The 15,650-nt window shown below is 38.2% G+C and overlaps 1 protein-coding gene across 12 annotated transcripts in view; it reads right to left on the bottom strand.

Annotated features, from left to right (window-relative positions):
- Positions 1–15,650, bottom strand: part of SSBP2 (single stranded DNA binding protein 2) — a 195,313-nt gene that overhangs the window by 47,833 nt on the left and 131,830 nt on the right. For all 12 annotated transcript variants that reach the window (XM_052776720.1, XM_052776711.1, XM_052776718.1 and 9 more), the window contains one exon: positions 2,060–2,119. In XM_052776720.1, the coding sequence (XP_052632680.1) occupies positions 2,060–2,119 (60 nt within the window). The remainder of the gene's footprint in view (positions 1–2,059; positions 2,120–15,650) is intronic.

The following is a 15,650-nucleotide window of genomic DNA, read 5'->3' as shown; positions in this document are numbered from 1 at the left end:
GCTGCTGTGAGCACACATGACCGAAGACTTAACTCATGCAGTCACTACACAGCACATCATTACATGAGGGACTACCAATTCCTTTCTAACATGTCATACCACTTTTCAAGAAAAACAAGTGTACCTGCACAGCACAGTGCATTGCCAAGAGCAAATACCCTTGTGGGGCTTGATCTCATAGGATGTGATCGAGTACTGAAGGCAACTTAGGGGCACTCGTGTGACACTCGGTAGGTACTAACTTTCCTTGCTACAAAGCCTAGATCTAGCTCAGATAACTCTTACACAGCACTGCACTGCGCTGTGCGCACATGCCCTGTGTTACCCTTCCTTGCCTAAGAAACACAGTCCCTACTGCAAGGCATTAAGGAATACAGTAACAGTGGGAATTTTAACTCTGATTTTTACTGACTCCCATCTAATCAAAATTTCAGCCTTAAAGCTGCACTACAACAGTTTATTACTTCTACACACTGCCCATCTATACTGTAACTTAAATAATGGCAGTGTTGTTAAAAGCAGTAATTCATGCATGCGGCATAATGTAAATGAATTGCAAGAGCTGTAATTCACTGAGATTATGTTACAGCTCTGAACTGAAAATATCACAACATGCAGACAAAAACACTTCCGAAACTAAAACTGCAGGTTGGCAGGACTTTCACAGCACTCACCACATCCAGTTTCTACCTGCCAGTATTTACAGTGTTCAGAAACACAGAGAAACAAAGGAATACGTAAAATCCAAACAGTGGTATATCTTTGGCTAAGATATTACTGAAAGGTACAAAACTCAGGAAGATATTTTGTACTGAGTTTCAGTAGCAAATATTTAACTTAAGTGCTAATGACATTGCACTCTTATGTTGTTCCTTGATGATCACTTCAGCAAGGTTAATCAAGCCACCCATCTCCCTTGTGAGAAAGTAGTTATGGTACAGGTAACTTGTCCTGCTCCCAAACATCACCATGTTTGATGTAGAGAAATACCTGAAAACATCTTGCCACCTGATATATCCAGCTCACTAAAATTTAAACTTGATACTTTCTGGCAATATTGTGCCAGTGCTAAAGACAAGTTTCTTGACATTGTGTTATACAGATAAGAAAAATAGCCGGAACTGAGGTTGGGGCATTAAAGTCTCCTCATCAAGCTGTGACAACAAGAAAGGCAGTCCTGGAAGTCTAAACTGGACCAAAACGCCCATTCCATCTACCCCATCAAACTTTCCCAATATTGTAAATGACCCAGTTTTTCTTTCAGAGCTCCACTGATATTTTTCTGTCTGTTTATCTTTAACTTTTCATCTGCTGACAACTGCTTTCTCCTCCTCTATCTGCACTATGGAGAACTTAAAAGTACAAATGCTAACGGCTTCCAGAACCATCTTTTCACAGATGGGCCAATAAAGGTCTCTGCTGACAAACAGCAGCTCATTACTCATTCTTGTTACACTGGTATGCATATCCTTTGATATAGATGAGAGAAAATTGGAAATTTGATGTTTTTTTAAAGTCCTCAGACTGTCTGTAAGAGCCATAGAGCACTTAATGATATCTGTTTCTCAGCAATAATCTCCGTATTTACTATGAAATAAATATACTTCATATAGTGAACAAAGAATAGGAGGGAGTGATGCATTTTACATAGAATTAAGTAAAAAAATTCTCAGAGCTAACTGCTTGATGTGGTTAGGAAGCTTTACGGAGTGAAACAGTTATGGGGACATTCTGCCTTCATCTCAGAGCAGACAGCATTGGCTGGCTGAGGTTAATGCAGCACCACACAAGGCAACTATATCCTCCCTCTGCAAACAGGCTTAACACACAATAAATTTTGAGGTGTAGACACTAATTAAGCACAGGAAAGTGAGCTGGGAGTGGCATGGCCACACCTTATCAAAATAACTATTTAATAGTCAGAAAAAATGGGGTGGAGAGGGGACTGAGTTAGTTTTGTAGCCAATGAACCACTGGTAGCCAACAAGATGACATTCCCTGTTCCCACCACTGCACCATCACCCTGGACCACAGGAGTGCATCAGTGATAAAATCTTACCTGATTGGGTATTCTTAAAGGTGGCCTTGGACCTCCAGGGTACCGAGGGGACATGAAAGGCTATGAAAAAAAAAGAAATACTGCTAAATAATTCAACTTAGCTCGTAATTACCGCATTGAGTCATTGGGCGTATGGCTTGTGCCATGCTCACACCTCAAGCATCCAGTTTAAACACTTCCACAGAGTGTTCAGCATATTATTCTACAATGTTTAGCAGAACTAAATAAATTGAGAGATTCTTAGTGAATACATCTATCAAGATAAATTATTTAAAAATTTGTTACAGCAATTGTGAATGCAGAGTGTAAACAACAATGCATTAACAGTGAAGAATAATAAACCATTTCAACCATATAATCACACACCTATACTTTCCACTGGAGAAGGGGGAAAGATAGGAACATTGTAATAGAAAACAAATATGTTCTTGGGTGAGTCAATAATAATTCACAAATATTTTCCATTCATTTTTTCATAATAATACAGAAAAACACAATATAAGATTTAACTTGTGAAGGCACAGATTTCAGGTTTATGTCATAAATATTTAGAACATTGGTGGTTCCATTAACCATATTAATTCAGTGTTGCACTCCTCCCATCCCTCCATGCTCACACAGTAAATCTCCTCTCTCAAAACCAAATTTATACCCAAATCTGTCATACCATCCTGCACCTCGTGAGGTTCTAGTGGTTCTTGGTTACTACTATACTACTTCATAGCCCACAAACAAGGTCAGTCCCTTATGATAAGCAAATGGTAGTACCAACAAATACATTTAACATCCCTACTTATTCCATCCCAAAGCGTGACAGTAATCTAGAAATCTAAAGAGCTGGGAGATTAGTGGCAAATGTAAGACCTACAGGAAAAAGGCAAAAAAAGGTCTGACTAAACAGGTGATGAAGAAGATAATTTTGGCAATCAGGTACCTATAACTCCAGAAGAAAATGAAGAACTGAAAGTATACTTTGACTGTGAACACAGGGACAAAAAAGACTGATTCTTTGTATCATGAAAGAGGAGCTCACCTCTGTTCATGACACTGTCACTGGAGAGAAAGGAGAGATAAAGGGAAGGAGTCTGCTGGGACTTCCCAGGGGCAATCTCTGATGACAAATGAGCTGCTGCACATTTAAACCCACTCTTTGGGGTCCCTTCAAAAAGAAACAAATATACCTACACAGGCATCATGTAGTCAGCTGTAGCTAAGGACCACTGGCAGGTCACTAAAACTGTGTGATCAACATCACTGTTTTACAAATGAATGGCATGTTTCAGCTCCATTAGCAGCACTGCGTTATAAACTAAAATGCCAGTGATCATCAATGCTAGTAACGCATATATTAATAGTAGCAATAACTAGCAAAGGAATTATAATTATTTTACCAATAATTAGTAATGGAATTTTTCCTATGATCTTGCATAAAAAAATTCAATGGAATCTTTCACATCTTAGAATCAGATGAGAGTTGAAATAATGTAACCTACATAAACATGCATTCAAAATAGGTACTAGAAAGCAATTTAAAATACAGAGGGTTTACAAACTGAAGAACAAAGTTCAATGCCAACTGTGAAAAGATTACTTTAATAAAAAAGCATTTGAAATTATGTGCTGTAGAAGAGGGAGGCTTCTTCATGCCCTGTCTCTGATGGTGAGATTCTCTGATAAAGAAGAAAGAAAAAAGGGTTGTGCATGTGCTGAAGGCTGTAAACATGCAGGCCCTTGTAAAGCAGTACAAGTGCGAGGAAATTAGAATTTCAACAGTTCCCATAAAGGTCAACCAAGTGCATTGTATGGAGTGCGGCACACTCTAGTGAGTATCTTGGATTTGGCTTACCTCATTCAGCAGATGAAACCTTAACTTTATTTACAGTTGTACAGCTCGTAAAAGGGAAATCAGCAGTGTCTCTCAAGTCAACCCTATCTTAATGTAGAATCACACTACTAATATTAGTATATAACAGTGTGTTATTGGCAGAACATCTGCTCCTTTCAAGTAGGATGGAAACCTGCTTGTCCCCTCTCTTCCCAGTGGGTTCACCTTTTTATGGAATTTATAAAAATACCTAAAAACTTATTTTTTGTATGGAGTTGAAATTTTATTTAAAAACCTGAAACAAATACCCCACTGCATTAAGGAAAGAGGCTTACTGGTATAAAGTTGCAATTTTACTTTTCAAAATATGAATCACATTTTTTCTAGTGCCTGACAATTAGAGTCCATATTTTTTGGTTTGCTGTGCCCCTGAGGTCAGTAGTTGCTTCAGATTTTTGAGCAGGTCTGGATCTAGGCAGGTCTCTAGTCTACTTAATAAAAGCGTCACAGACTAAGTCTAGGATTCTTCTCTGAAATTATATATAAGTCATTGTTGTGGTTTAATGCCAGCCAGCAACTAAGCACCACGCAGCCGCTCACTCACTTCTCCCCACCCAGTGGGATGGGGGAGAGAATCGAAAAAAGTAAAACTCGTGGGTTAAGATAAGAACAGTTTAATAGAACAGAAAAGAAAAAACTAGTAATGATAATGATAACACTAATAAAATGACAATAGTAATAATAAAAGGATTGGAATATACAAGTGATACACAATGCGATTGCTCACCACTCGCCAATGGATGCCCTGTTATGTTCCCGAGCACCAATCCCTCCCAGCCCCACTCCCCCCAGTTTATATACTGGGCATGATGTCACACGGTATGGAATACCCCTTTGGCCAGTGTGGGTCAGCTGCCCTGGCTGTGTCCCCTCCCAACTTCTTGTGCCCCTCCAGCTTTCTCACTGGCTGGGCATGAGAAGCTGAAAAATCCTTGACTTTAGACTAAACACTACTTAGCAACAACTGAAAACATCAGTGTGTTAGCAACATTCTTCTCATACTGAATCCCAAACATAACACTGTACCAGCTACTAGGAAGAAAATTAACTCTATCTCAGCCAAAACCAGGACAGCCATGATTTTTTTTTTTTTTGAGGCACCGTTTCCTAAGGAGGCATCAAAGCAGACTTTAATTTGAGAGCCAGTGCATCTATTCTTAACTGACTTGTTAGTTCATTGCATGGAATAAGTACAGGAGACTCTTTGATACAACTCTGTCTTACAAGAAGGTTTATATACTGTAAATATTTACGTATCGATGTATTCCCCTTAGACATATTTGTGGAAGTATTGAAACTTTCTCCTATTCTTTAAGCAACTGAACCCAAGTGGAACTGCAATGAATGACTTCATCTAGTAAATTTCAAATAGTTTTTATGGTTCTTGATGACCCATGGATACAAACCCTGCACAGTTCTATAGGCAGGAAAATACATAAACAACTGGGAAGCACAATTAATGTTTTGATGAATATAAGTAAATAAAGGTCCATACAGCATTGCAGAAAATGGTGAGATAGTGATGTTCAAGGACAATTCTGAAAAATTTTACACTGTTTTGGGCCAAGATTTAGTACTTAAGTTCACCACAATAATTCTACCATTAAAAAGAAACACTTAAATATTCGCATTTTTGTCCCAGTTACTAAACTTCTCCGTCTCCATCACCAATGCCATGTTTGTCCACAAAAAGTTCTACTGAGATGTATCAAGACAACAAAGAAATTCTGTGAAATGTTTTAATGAAAATAATTTAAATATGAACAGCTTTTCATTAATTGGGAGCATTTTTTTCAAGTCACACACACATTACTAAGCACCAGGCATTCTGAAAGACACGAACTCAAGCAGCAGGCACTTTCTGTCACATGTTGTTTTGCTACACCCTTTGTAAATAATAGGAACAGCTGACATTAGTCTCCAATCTAGGTTTAATTTATTGTTGAGAGTTGCTGAAAGGACCATGGCTTAGGGAGGAACCACTGTGAACTTACATTTTTTTATGGCTAGTAGCTCTCTTTCATTGACTTCTTGGAAACTTTTACTTCTCCTTCTCTTAACGTTACTGCAGCACATACATCACAGAAAGTAATGGGTTCAAAATACAGGCACCACATTAAAACCAGTCATCACAGATTTTGAATTGGTCGGTGCAGCACTTGCCTTCTGAAGACCAAAAATAACTTCTTTGCATGTTGAAGACTCAAGACATTTCTGCCTGCTACCTCAGGCTTGTGTCAATTCAAAATTCAGAATCTTGATAGTCCAAAATCTTTAATGGATCCCCACACTAAATTCTCAAAAAGACAAACTCCTTGTTTGCCTCAGAGTTCAACGGGGGGTGGACACATGACTGGATAGGTGCCATGCCAATGAATCAAATACTTCCTTGCTTACCCCAGCTAGCAGGGAGGGAGAGGGCTGTCAGCCATGCACAGAGTACAAGAGCACTTCTTCCACCTAAGGATTATAGACATGTGACTGTCCAAAAAATAGTCAGGGTAAATACAGAAAGAAATAATTAAGCAGCAAAAACATGCCAAAAGATAGGTACTGTGATTTAATAATGCAGCAGTAAGTTTACCTATCGGGTAGGAACAAGACAGAAAGACAAAAGACATTTTCTCCTACAGCCCTCTCTGTGCAAAAGGATGTAGGATACTCTTCAAATACTACATCTGGCATTTCAGGACCAGGTCTTGCTTAAGATGTTGTTAAGCCTGTCTAAGGGAAACCAATCTCTCGAAGCTGATCTGACTGAGGAAGAAGGGTATTTATTACCAGAGTGGCTCCATCCCACAGTAATTTCCAGGTGCTCAAACGGCTCTCAAGGGTTTCCAGTCACTGCTGCAGCCTTCAACTCCCTCTAATCCGCAACAGGGACATTACGCCAAGTACAAGCACCAAGTGTGCTACTGCGCGCTAACCTAAGCTACAATTAACTTCTCAAACAGAGTTCAGGAACTGGCACATACACTGATGTATTAAGAAAAGAAAAAAACCAAACCAAACCAAAACACCAACCCCCAAACCAAACAAAAAACAACCCCCAAACCAAACAAAAACCAAAGCAAAAAAAAAAAAAAAACAAAAGAAAAAAAAAACACGAAGAAAACAAAATAACAGGCAAGAGGCAAGAATGTCATATCTAAGCCACAACTGAGATGGAGATGTCACCAGTGTTTGAAAACATGTCATACAAGTTGCAGTAACAGCAGAAGATTCTGGTAATTGTTTTGGAGAACAGCCAACTAAACACATCTGGGAACACCAGTATATTGTAATTACTGGCTTCAGGTATAAAATTCAGTAATTTGGTATCATGAAAAGCATCTTGAAGGCTGCTGTCATGCAGCTGAGACCAAATGAGTATAAGCAGAAGCTTCTACTAAACTGGGTGAAGAAGAAGCCAGAGAGGAAAAAACTTTCATGTAGTCACTGCAGAATATATGTATTTATCAACTTGAAGTGGAAAAAAACCAAAACTCCAAACCCAACCTAAAAGGAGAAAAGTACAAAAAAGAAGTAAAAAAGAGAGACTACACAAAATAAAATCCAGATGTGAAATGTTAAATTTAGTAAGCTTCCTGTTTTTACTTAGAGAATCCTACCGTGTCAAATTGTTAAAAATACTTAAAAAGTAAAGCTCAAGAACTTCAATGATGGCGCCACACATTCTAGTACTTTTTGTTATCTTCCTGCTAAAGAAAGAATCCAACTGTGTACAGGGAGAGTACAGGCTATCTTACAAACTGTGTATATAATACAATTCTGCGAGTCGTGTGTGCATGTGTGCATGTACAATGTAAAAATCTTGTAAAGTACTATTTTTTCTTAATCCCTGGGAACACAAGGGGACAAGCAGGTAATAAGTTTGTCAGTAGGAAAGTCTTTGAAGAAGCAACGTTGAAGCACAGTAGTCTAACTGCCCACATTTTGGTTCCAGTATTCAGGAAAAATGATTTCACAAAAAACCCACCAGGAAGCTGATGACATAAAGACATAGAAGCTGGCACGTTTCTCTGCCGGTTGTGTAATTCTTACTCTGTCTTTTTTCAGTTGTTTGGGTGACTCTAGAATATAGTGTGGTTTAGTTTTCTTGTACCTAATACTGGTGGAATAAAAGAATCTAAAAGATGGTGTTCTACTAAGTATGACAGATTTTACTAAATCTATTTTTCTTTAAATTTACTTCCCTTCCAAAAGCTGGGAATATAATTTACTTGCTTCCAAATATGAGGGGGGGGGGGGGGGGCGGGGGGGGGTGGTGGTGGTGTTTTGCATTGACATTTTTATCCTTTTTTTACTCATACAATTACATTTATCGACCACATTTTGTCCCACATAACTTACAAAATTTACAATAATCCACAGTCAAATAACCAATCCAGAATACCGCCTACATTTCAATTCCTATTGAGAATGAATTCCTAATGAGATTGAATTTACCATAAATATCAGTATCTGTTTCAATACATATGTATTACGTGATACCCTATGACTCGTTATACTGGATAGCACAACTTTATGTAACAAACACACACACACCAGGAAAATATAAATGTAGTTCAAAAAGAATTACTGCAGGTATTGGGCATGGGTAACGGAGAGGTTGCACACATCTGCTAACTGTAAAAATACCAAGACCCAAAACGCCAGCGAACAAAGCTCGAGCTGAGGAGATTAAAATGGAATTAATATTGCTTGAACAGGAGAACCACTGTCTACATGGCATGAAAAAACCCACCTTTCTCAGGCAGGGTAGCTTAAAGTAACAACGCTCATCTAGATTCACATTAATATCTTCCCAGGTAGGTGTACTAAAAGGTTTTTTCAGCTTGGGAAAATAGGCGTTTGTCTGGTCAAAGCAGGACATAAGGTATGTTTTAAAGCACACCCCCAATCTGGTTTAAATGACTGCGTTTAAGGCTGCTGCAGAAAGCAGGGCAGTAGCTGAACCAGTCTCATCCAGCCAAAATACACCCTCTGAGGCTGACTGCCTTGCAGCATGGAACCCCGGGAGGGGTACGCTCGTTGCACTGGGCGCTCAAGCCACCAAAGATGTCCCCTGCCCAGTTCAGCCTTCCTCCTGCTGTGCCCAAGACGCGCATTCCCACGGGAGATCTCACAAAATCTCACGAGGTGTTTTACAGCTCCCAGCTACTTTGGCACACTGTCAGCCCAGCCTGACCAGCCACCACCAAGCGGGCTCTCCCCTGGACCCCTCTGCTTGCCAAGGGACCTCTCCTCTGCCCCAGCCCGCGGCAGCGAAGGACAGACGGTGGGGACAGAGGATCCGTCTTGAACATCAGCTCTGTCCAAGCCTGGAAGAGGATGCCCATGCCATGCTCGTACTGCATTTTACATGGCTTAGGAAAGCAGAGGAACGGGTTCTGCTTGCACCAGACAAAGCTCTGCTGGGCTTCCCCAAAACACCTCTGATTCGTGGGTTTGGAAGCAAACAAAAACAAGGGGTAACTGTTTTTCAGCATCTTTGGTTTTAACCTGCATTATCAAATTAGAACAATCTCCTTAGATTGTATGTCTCAACACCCTGAGAGGCGGATGATGCTCCTAACTGGAGAACATCTCTTTAGCGAATAATAAGAGCGCACCACAAATTAAAAAATACAAGATGAAACACAGTTTTAGCACTCAGTATAGAAAAGGACTGAAATTGTATTAATTGGTTTGTATAATTCAGTCACCATCATCAGCACAAACTCTAATCGCTACTTATCACCAGAAGCTGAAAATGGAACCACAGACTTAATTTGTACACACTATGACAAATTATTTTAAACCAATTGTGCTGCTATGTGAAGAGCAGGTATTGTAAAAGCCAAAAGTCCAAGCTGCCAGCAGCAAGGTCATAAGCCAGATGGGAATTCTCACAATAACCAAAACTCTTCATTTATTCATTTAAAGTTCTAAATGATAAGAAGGGAAATAAACCAAAAATCTTTGTTCTCCTCTCCTCCATTAAAAAATGAATTCAATTACCAAGTTACATATTCTGTCTCTGAAAATACAATTCATATTCATCTTTTTTGGTTTTCAAACTCTATTGCTGGTTAAAAGGATTGACATCACTTAACTATTTATAGTCCAAATGGTAAGAAGTAAAACTGCTTGATATTTTTATTTCATTTTCTTATTAAGGTGGCAGTACTGAAAAATGACTAGGAAGTAACATTTTAATGTATCTCTTTAAGACTCCTAGATTTTATAAAATTATTTAGAGGTGTTTTACAACTACCACTGGTGTGTGGGCTTCCATTCTCAATGAAATGGGGTTTTGTACTCTTGAAGAGTACCAGTGGTGAACAATAAAATATGCGTGAATTGAATTTATCCAAGTTAGTCTCATTAATTTAGTTTCCTCTATGCTTTTTTGTGGACATCTCCATCAGCAATAACAGTCACCACAGTGTATAAGACACTCTTCATTAACACATTTTAATTCTAACCAGGACTAAACTAAATTAGCTCTCAAAACGACACTCTTGTGCTGGCACAGCCTGCTGATAAACAGAAACATGTTACTTATCCTCTGCAAAGCTCGGACAGGCTATCATCAATTCTTAACAAAAAATTGTTTTCCTATTCAACTGCATTTTACTGTTAATTATACAACAGTTCTTGTCCTCCTTCACCCCCGCAAATGGCTACCACAGTGTTAGATGTCTTTGTTTTATATTTTGCTGAAGTATTTTACAGATGAAATTTGGGATACACACTACACATCTTGTAATCTACCAGTATAAATCACACTAGCTCTTTTTATTTACACTATTTCACATAAAATCATGTTAGATTCTCAGCACTGAGACAGGATTTCTCTCTACATTGACCTTTCCTGATGACCAAACCTACTGCCATGAACAAGTTCTTCTCTGTGCTTCAGATGAAGATCCCTGAAAAAATAATTTCTGTATTTATGGTTTTCTAAGAGCAGCCTGACATGCTCCAGCAACCTATAAAGAGCAACAGTAGGAGGTTTGATTTAATTTATAGAGCAAAATTAAGATTTTTTTTTTTTTTTAAATGGAAGAGCCTTCCACAGACATCTGTCTTTCTACATCTGAAATTCCAAAAGTTACAACAATACTAGCGTTTCAAACAAAATTAATGCTTTATCCCTGGTCAGGAAATACAGGACTCATTCCACCATATGAAAGAACACTGCAATACATACCTCGCACACTCTGCATAGACAAATGAAGTAACAAAACCTCTTTAAAAAAAAACAAACCCAAAGCTTTTGTCCTTAGCTAAACATTCTCTGTGATGCTAAGAGCAGGATCTGCCCACTTGCCTGGCTACTTCTCCAGAAATTTGAGTGTAAATAACACTCATTTTCATGACAGATGATGATCTTATGAATTGTACTGTTACTACATCTGTCTCACTTTGTGGGAAATATTATCTCACGCTCAATAAGATTTAGCAAGTGGGAGAGAAAGGGGTTAAGTTCTGCACATATTTAATGGAAATTTTGAAAGAAACGCAACTTTAGAATGGCTATTACCTACATGCATTTTAAACCAGGGTAATAGTTTTTACTTTATTTTTTATTAAATGCAAATACTACAGAAAATAGAGTATTTCAAACCTGACAAGCTAAAACTAAAACATCAAGAAGTATTAGTTTTTTTAACAAAATAAACAAACTGCACTTTTAGAATTCAGACATCATACACACAGATCACTAAGCTTGAGAAAGCATTTCCTTAAATTTAGTAAACCTTCTAGTCACCCTTGATTATGATATACGATTGATTTTTTGGAACAACTTTGACAACGACAAGCTGGAGTTTGTTATTCCTGCTGTTATATTTAATAAATACATTATTTCAAAGCTATATGCATTATCATCATCCAAGGATTTTGGCTTCAAACCCAAGCACTCGTGGCTCATGTAAAAAGGAAGAGTCAGACTATGACAGGAACTGAATTAACCTCAGCAGAAGGAAGCATCATGTACAAATGAGAACCCTTCCCCTACTCTTTAGTACCACTTCAGCAGCAACTATAATGCCAGTTTTAGTGTATGCTCAGTACCCTTAAATTTCCGAGGTTTATCTCACAGAGAACTTGAATTTTCAGGATAAGATTATAAAGTTCAGAGTCATCCTATGCAGACAACTTGGGCCCAACTCCCCCTCTTCCCCTTCCACCACTCCACAACTAGCAGTGGGTCTGTGGCTGCCTGAGATGTACGTGTGGAATGGGAGGAGGGGGAAGTGTGGGCTCAGAGCTTAGTTAGCTACTCAAGCTGAGCAGTTTTAATTTGTTCTAACAGTTACGAGCAGTAAAACCATTACCACAACTGCAGGATAGAATTATCAAAGCTAGCAGATGTCAAACACCTTTATCTTTTTAAAGTTGATGTTATTCCTGGTATTTAGAGAAAAGGAACAAAAAGAGAGGAACAAACATGAAGTACTTACAGATTTTTCTAGATGCTAATCCTCTCTCATATAGTCTAAAAAGTCAAAATAATTTTTAAAATTAAAGTACTTTAAAATACACCATGATACTGGCAAGTACAAAAATGCACAGATCCCAATTCTGCAAATAATTAGATGTACGCATGATTTTATGCACTTCAGTATTCCCAGTGGGTATCAGTCTGCTGTACTGGAGTGGATGTGTTTACAAACAACGGAGATTCTGAAACTACAATAAAATACTTCTTACTAATATTAATTATATAAAGCTGGGGGGAAAAAAATCACCTTTAAAATCAATTTTCAAAGCTTTTCAAGGCCTATCAAAGCTGCTAGATTTACTCACAAGCTGTACTTGTACCTTTGGTGACATTTCATTCTCTCACAGCAATGTTTTAACAATCCATGATGCTTTTCAAGCTTCTGGGACTTCACTGTATCTGCTCTGCTCAAGGCCCAATTCTTTTAACATTTTACTCCTTCACCTGCAATTATCTCATTTGCTCCACTGGAATTTAGGATGGGTGTGACATGTAGCAAATGCAGCTAGTTTTGCAGTCATGCTCCAGTTCATTTTTAATGATTTGTACATTTTAATTAAAAAAACCACCAAAGTACAGGCAATGCTACAATGCTACATGGGAAAAACAGGAGGATCAGCAGTGAAAGATAAGTGATGAAGCAGGATGCTACCACTGTTAACAAAGTATGTCTGTTTGAAGATGGGGGATAAAAAATGGTAATGCCCTGGAAAAGTAGGAAACTATGTGAGTGTTAGCGGAAGACAGTAATTGAAACAGTTCAAAGGTGTTTAAAAAGAAACAAAACTTTTTAAAATCGATACACACAGACGTTATGGTCCTGCAAAGACTGGTCTGAGAGATGCCTGCATTTTCTAGCTTTAGTCATGTAATTTAGCAGCTGGAATTAGGAATCCTCATTCCTTGTGCAAAGAACAACCCCTCAGTGGAAAATTCATAGAAGCAACACAGCCACTCCAAAATGGCTTTGAAGGGACGCTGGAGGATTTCTCCCTTCTCATCTTCCTTACTGCTGGATGCTTGTTCAAAGGAGCAATCTGGGAGGATGTTCTGCAAGTGTGAAGGGGCTGAGGCAGAGGATCACGTACCCAGCAGATCCCTGGCCAATGCAATAGTTTCCAGGAGACCAGTGCATGTGAGCTAGATTAAAGTGAGTGCAAGGACTGAGTAAAACCACAAATAGGCTGGTTTAACCTCAGCTGTTATGGAATCAGAGGACATGTCAAGGTGCCACCCATATTTGTTTGGGAGACTGTGGCCAATGACTTTTAAAAAGGAGCAGATATTTTATACTTCCCCTTGGAAAACAGCTCAAATATAACTTTGCTTGCCAGTTTTCTTGGGGGTATATAGCAAAGATTTAGCTGTTTTAATCAAATGCTGCATTTATCAAATCCATAATACAAGCTCTATTTTTTAAAATTGTGTCATACCATGACTTTACTATATTGTAAATGCAAGTATAAATTTAAATAGTACATTATAAAGATACTTCTCAGCCTTACACAGAAGCTTACAAATCCATTTTCTTTTTATACATAAATAGTTCACTATTTCTGTTTCAAAATGCAAGAGGTGTGTGTTGTTATTGATTTTTAATTCACTAACTTACTTTGCTTACTTTCACAATCTAAATGCTATTTAAACTCATATTTTAATAGCAAATAGTAATGCTAAGCAAGAAGAGCAACGGAAAAGTTCTTTCTGCTCATGCATCTTACTGTAATGATGCTCTCCTAAACCATTGGGTCAGCTCTACTAAGGCACAAGACCAAAAATAATACTTTAGAATAATACGGATTGAGCTAAATTGAGAATTAAAACCTGCCACTAGATGGCATGACAGCCTTACATTACTTTGGTGGGTTGGGTTTGGTCTGGGTTGGTTGTTTTTTTTTCCCCTTTATATAAGAGGAATATGTAACATTTTTATTTCAAACATGGTGTCGACACATTTTTCCCATGCCATTCCAAGTACGTCTGATGATCACAAATTGGTGAATGAAGCAAACTACTTGACAATTCCTTTAGAATATATATGCCCTATGGAAATAAGATTTAGCAGTAAGCTCCACTAGAAGGAATTTTAACAAATTTGCCAGAAAAAAAGTAATGCATTTAAAAAAAAGGGCAGTTCACTTATATGTGAAAAGGTATAGTCAGTGGTAGAGTTTAACTTTTTAAAAAAATTACCAAATTAAACAAGTGAACTGTCAATTATCAAACAACCTGCCTCCTCTAAATCTCAGCTGGCACTTGATGAGTTAAATATTCAGCAGTGTCTCTCAGGTGAGTTAAGTACAAACCCAATGTTGTTACCTGCCTTTAAAAAACAGAGAGGCTCCTTATACAGATGCAGACATGGCAAACTTTTGGTCAACCATGAAAGAGGTGAAGATAACTGGTGTTTAATTAAATACGTATTTAAAAGGCTCCCATAATTGCAGCGCAAAAGTAAACAACCAGGGTCAGATATTCAGCAGTCCTAGTTGTCACTAACTTAGAGAAACATGATGAATTCACTGGATTAGAACCTAGAACTTCTGAATAACCTAATATAGTTCAAGATGTCCCTGCTTATTGCAGGGTGGTTGGAACTAGATGAGCTTTAAAGGTCCCTTCCAACCCAAACCATCCTATGATTCTAACTCTGCATTTCGGTATGTTAAAAGCAGAAAAGTAACTAAAAGGCAAATAAAATCCTGTGAAATCAATACTTTTCAGCCTGTTTAAAAATTCAAAATACTTCAATGAACACAAGCTCCAGAATTTCCCTCTGGCCTCTATTTGCTTACCAACGCTGAAATTGTCCACAAAGATCAAACAAATAGACTGCGAAAATACAAATATAACCTATCTCAAATTTTTTAGCTGATTTAAAGATCAGTGAAGAGATGGATGGAAACAGGCCAGCACTTCACTACCTGAAGAGCAGCGGTTTGCACCTGAACACAACCCTCACGCTCCACACGGGCACACTGGCATATGCCCGGGAAGAGAAGTGTATCTGGGCTTCAAAATTTCCATGAAGATATTTCCAAATGTTCAGGTCGTTATTTTCTAAATTCATCCTGTACCATGAAGTGCAAGTATAAACCCAATTTTTTTCCAACCTCATTTTCGTCAAGAAGAAGGGAGCAAGGCTAGTACTGAACACTTTAAAGACCTTGCTCTGCCTGTACCTAAGAGGGCTTTCACAAGTAACACTTATG

The sequence above is a fragment of the Harpia harpyja genome, chromosome Z, assembly GCF_026419915.1.
Source record: "Harpia harpyja isolate bHarHar1 chromosome Z, bHarHar1 primary haplotype, whole genome shotgun sequence".
In the NCBI taxonomy this organism is placed as follows: domain Eukaryota; kingdom Metazoa; phylum Chordata; class Aves; order Accipitriformes; family Accipitridae; genus Harpia; species Harpia harpyja.
This window is presented reverse-complemented; position numbering and strand designations above follow the sequence as displayed.